This window comes from Serinus canaria, chromosome 1 (genome assembly GCF_022539315.1).
Source record: "Serinus canaria isolate serCan28SL12 chromosome 1, serCan2020, whole genome shotgun sequence".
Classification (NCBI taxonomy): domain Eukaryota; kingdom Metazoa; phylum Chordata; class Aves; order Passeriformes; family Fringillidae; genus Serinus; species Serinus canaria.
Window position 1 is genome coordinate 26,853,146 of NC_066313.1, and position 4,039 is coordinate 26,857,184.

Consider the following 4,039-nt stretch of genomic DNA (forward strand, 5'->3'; position numbering starts at 1 on the left):
ACAGGGGTACGCCTTTCCACCTTGCCTACCCCCGATGTCAGGCATGCACTGGTGAGAGAGTCATGGAGATCCAAGTGTGTCTGTGCACATTAGCTAGAAGAGGGGCTGGGGAGGTCAGGATTTCACACCACCACCAGCTGTCTTCCCTCCCATCATTCTGCTCTCTCGTCACCCTGTCCTGTGTGGGCAGGGCGGGTCCCCAAGCTCCCCCAGCAGGAGGCTAAGGAGGCCCAGCTCGTCCATTTGCCCAGGCACATCCCGATGGGGTTTGTTAATAAAGGTGGTGGTGGTGGGCCGTGGCACAAGGAGGTTGCTTTTTTTCCTGGGGCAGCAGAGGCGGGGAAAGTCCGCGCTCGCCAGCGGTGACAGAGGGTGGGGGAGCCAGCTCAGCCTCTCCTGGGAGCATCACAGGTTCACCAGTGGGATTCTGGGGGAAAGAGGGAATTGGAAATTAATGAGCGTTTAAACTGCCCCAACCCCCCCCCCCCACCCCCCACTAGCTGACATCACCTTTGCCCTGCCTCAGTGTGCCTGTCCCCCTGTCCCCTGCCAGCCCCTCCTGCCCCAGCTCACTGGCCACTCACCGGTTGAGCTGGAATGCTGCATTCTTCCCGTGGCCACCCAGTTTCTCCGCACCCTCCTGGCCCTGCCTGGACTCTTCTGCCTCAGGTGTGGGGGTCAGGGGGTCACCGTAGGGCCCCAGGATGCTGACGGTGGTGGGGGAGAGGTCTGTGAGGGGCTGCTGGCTCTCTTGCTGCCTCCCACTGCTCTGCTGCCCCGAGTGACGCCGGCGTTTCTGATTTCGGTCCCAGCTTTGGAGACAACAAGGGGTGAGGTAAAGAGACAAGCCCCAGCCCTTGATGACAGAGAGGTTTGTGGGATGGACCTCCCCACACTCAGCATTAGAGCTCAGCGTGACTGAGTGCTAATCCTTGCAAGGGATTGCAGCACCAGATCTGCACCCCTGGCACAAATGGGTCCCAAGCCCACAGTCTTCCTGTAGGCACCGGCCCAGTGAGAGCCTGCATTGGCCCAAACCCCACTCACCAGAACTTGAATATGATTCCAGTGGCAACCAGGACGATGATTATGGAGATGGTGATGGTGACATACAGCTGGGGGTCCACACCTGCGAGACAGAGGAGTGGGGCTTGTGATGGCCACTCCCTCGGGTCCCCAGGGAGCAGCAGGGCAGGGGGATGTCCCCGATGACTTTTGCAGAAGGAGCAGCTCCTGCAGGGGACCGGGGGTGAAAGAAGCAGAGCGCAGATTTACCTTCCCCCCGGGGCCCGAACAAGAAGGGCCGCAGGGTGGCCGGGGTCTCGCGCAGGTTGAGCCCCGCGTTGTGCAGCAGCGAGTGGGAGTTGGGCTGCGCCGTCGCCATCCCGTGCGGCGAGACGAAGGTGTATCCCAGCGGTGGGAAGCCCGGGTTGGCTGAGTTTGTGTCCCCTCCGTCCTCATCCGACACCGTGGGACCCCACACGATGGCCCAGGGGTACTGGGAGGAGGGCATGCCGTCCTCGAAGCCTGAGGGCGTGGCGGGCCGGGCGCCCGCGGCCTGGCGCCTCAGCCGCACCACGTGCCGCAGCTCCGCTCCCCGTGCGGGCAGGCTGCGCTGGCGCGGCACGGCCAGGCGGGCATCCGAGCGGGAATCCGAGCGGGAATCCCGCTCCGGCTGTGAGGTCCTTTCCCAGATGCAAATGGACCGTGGGGCTGAGGGGCTGCGGCGGGTGCAAAGAGGCCGAGGGGCTGCTGGGCCCCGAGAGCGAAGAGACCATGTGCCAGGAGGAGGGACGGCTAAGACGACGAGGAGGAGATGCCACAGCTGCAGGGAGTGGATGCGGGAGAGGAGTGGGAGCATCCTGCTGCGGGGTGGGGGGAAGAAGAGGAGAGCCTGATCTAAACGTTCCTCCTTTGAAAGGCCAAGCAGCCGGGAGCAGCCCACCACCCACACTCCTGTTTTCTTCCCGCCTCACCTGCCAGTGTGGGAAGCTGTGAACCTACCAGGCACTGGGCTCCATCTCAGATGCAACAGTGTCTTGCTCAGTCAGGATCTTGTCTCATCTTCTTCACTGGGAACCAAAAGGGAGGGGCATCAGCGTCCCCCCACGCAGTGGTGACGGCTCTCTCCTTGCAGGCAGCGTGAGCCACCCCAGGTGAGCAGGATAAGGGGAGTCCATGCACACACACGTGCACCCTCTCCTGCTCCCATGCCCCCCATGCACGGAGGTGCATGGTCCCCATCCCCAAGCCAAGTCCCCCCAGAAACACATGCCTTAGCATATGCTCACAAAAGCAGGGAGCGATCTCTGGAGCACACGTGCCCAGGCACATGCGCAGCTTCCCCGGGGACTCTCCTGTCTTAGGGCCGAGAGGGGGATTCAGCATCGTTGTTTGCTTATCGCTGGAACAAGTTGGAATCTTAATTCCTGTGTTTATTTATAGTGTGGAGTGTGTAATCCATTTATTAAAAAAGAGCCTCTTCATTGTGTGCCAGAGCGAGGGAGCGAGAGGGGAAGCATGAGAGTGGTAAACCAAGACGACCGAGAAAGAGTGAATCAGCGAGAAAAAGTCCAGCCTCACTAAAGAATTTAAGAGAAAAAATATGCCTATCAAATATTTAGTATTTACTTTCCTCTTAGCTAACATGAAATTACCTTCCCACACTCCTTGTCTTAATGTCCTCTGCTCTGTCCCATCCTTCCCTTTTTCCCCTATTCCTCCCTTTTCTCTCCCGTCTCCCACGGCTGAGCAACAAAAGCAGGAGTGAGGTCAGGTCCTCTCAGCCGGATTTCTGCCCTGTACCCTCAGCACCCTCCGGCATCATCCCGGCGGCAGCAGGGCTGCCCTTGCTGCTCCCGCCCCTTCCCTTGGCCGGGCACAGCGTCGTGTCGGCCCTTCCCCGGTGAGCTCTTGCGTGCCTGACCCCGCATCCTCCTGCAACCGCACGCACGCACAGGACGAGAAAAAAAAAAAATCATGCGAGATGTTCAGCCTGCTCCTTCATGGAGAAGAGGAAAGCATGAATGCCGACAGCCCACGGTCATGCCCTCCTGTGGCTGCCGGGATGGAGAAACAGGCGTGCTTGGCCGAGGGAGTCAATGCAGAGGCCAAGCCTGCCCCTCCAGCCCTGAGCCAGCTGTGCTGCACCTCCCGGCTTCCAAGGGGTTACTGCCATCTGCCCCGGCTCACCCCATGCCCTGGACAAAAACTGCAGCCCCTCCTGCGTGGGAGGCTTCCTCTTCCTAAGAGAAGAACCCAGGGCTTGCTGTGATGTACACCTGAGAAGAGGGGCCAGGAGGAAGGGCACCCAAGACTAAGTAGCTGTCTAGCTCCTGCTGCATTAACCGGGGATATTTTTAGTTTCCTTCTGTTAAATATTTAAACAAAGTTCATAGAAAAAAAAAAGAATTGTTGGCTAATGTGCCCTGCCCCTCCCTCCGGGGCAAGATCAGTCTCTGGAGGGATCCTGAGATGAAGATGAGGAGAAAAGAGCAGCTATTCTCAGCATTTCTTTGTTCTTTGCTCCTGAACCTCTAAGCCTTGGAGGGGACTCAGTATTAAAATGCAGCTCTGCAGAGAGGCAGCAGAATGGAGCAAGTTTCTTCTGAACCCAGATACTGGTGAGATCTTGGCCATCTGGATTATCATCACGATGCCGTGGAAGATCATGTCTGGCAACAGAAATCCATGACAGAATTTATTTTGGACTTTGAAAGGGAAGGAATTCCAAGCATGGAGGACCTCCTTGTGTGAATCCCCAGGCTGGAGGGCACACAAGTTGCTGGAGAGGTTTGAAGATGGCTTAGAGTGCCTGGGGCCATGCCTGGGACTCACCAGGGGACAGCAGTTCCCTGGGATGAAGAGCCTGCTCTGCTTGTGGCACAGCTCAAGTTTTCATGGGGCAGGGGGCTGTTTTGCATCAGGAAGCAGGAGATGTGGGGCTGGACAGTGCCATCCCAGCAGGGGCGACCTTCTCCAGGTGCAGGCAGACCTCAGTGCCAGTCCCACTGGGAAGTGTGGCACAGTAGTGGTGCAC

The 4,039-nt window shown here is 58.7% G+C and overlaps 1 protein-coding gene across 1 annotated transcript; it reads right to left on the reverse strand.

Annotated features, from left to right (window-relative positions):
- Window positions 1-341: 341 nt before the first annotated feature.
- Window positions 342-2,021, reverse strand: PIANP (PILR alpha associated neural protein). Its single transcript, XM_030234998.2, has 5 exons — window positions 2,005-2,021; window positions 1,276-1,865; window positions 1,048-1,129; window positions 585-812; window positions 342-427 (listed from the first exon to the last, which is right to left on the reverse strand). Exons 1-5 carry the CDS (start codon window positions 2,019-2,021, stop codon window positions 406-408), a joined length of 939 nt encoding a protein of 312 aa, XP_030090858.1. The 3' UTR covers window positions 342-405.
- Window positions 2,022-4,039: the final 2,018 nt, after the last annotated feature.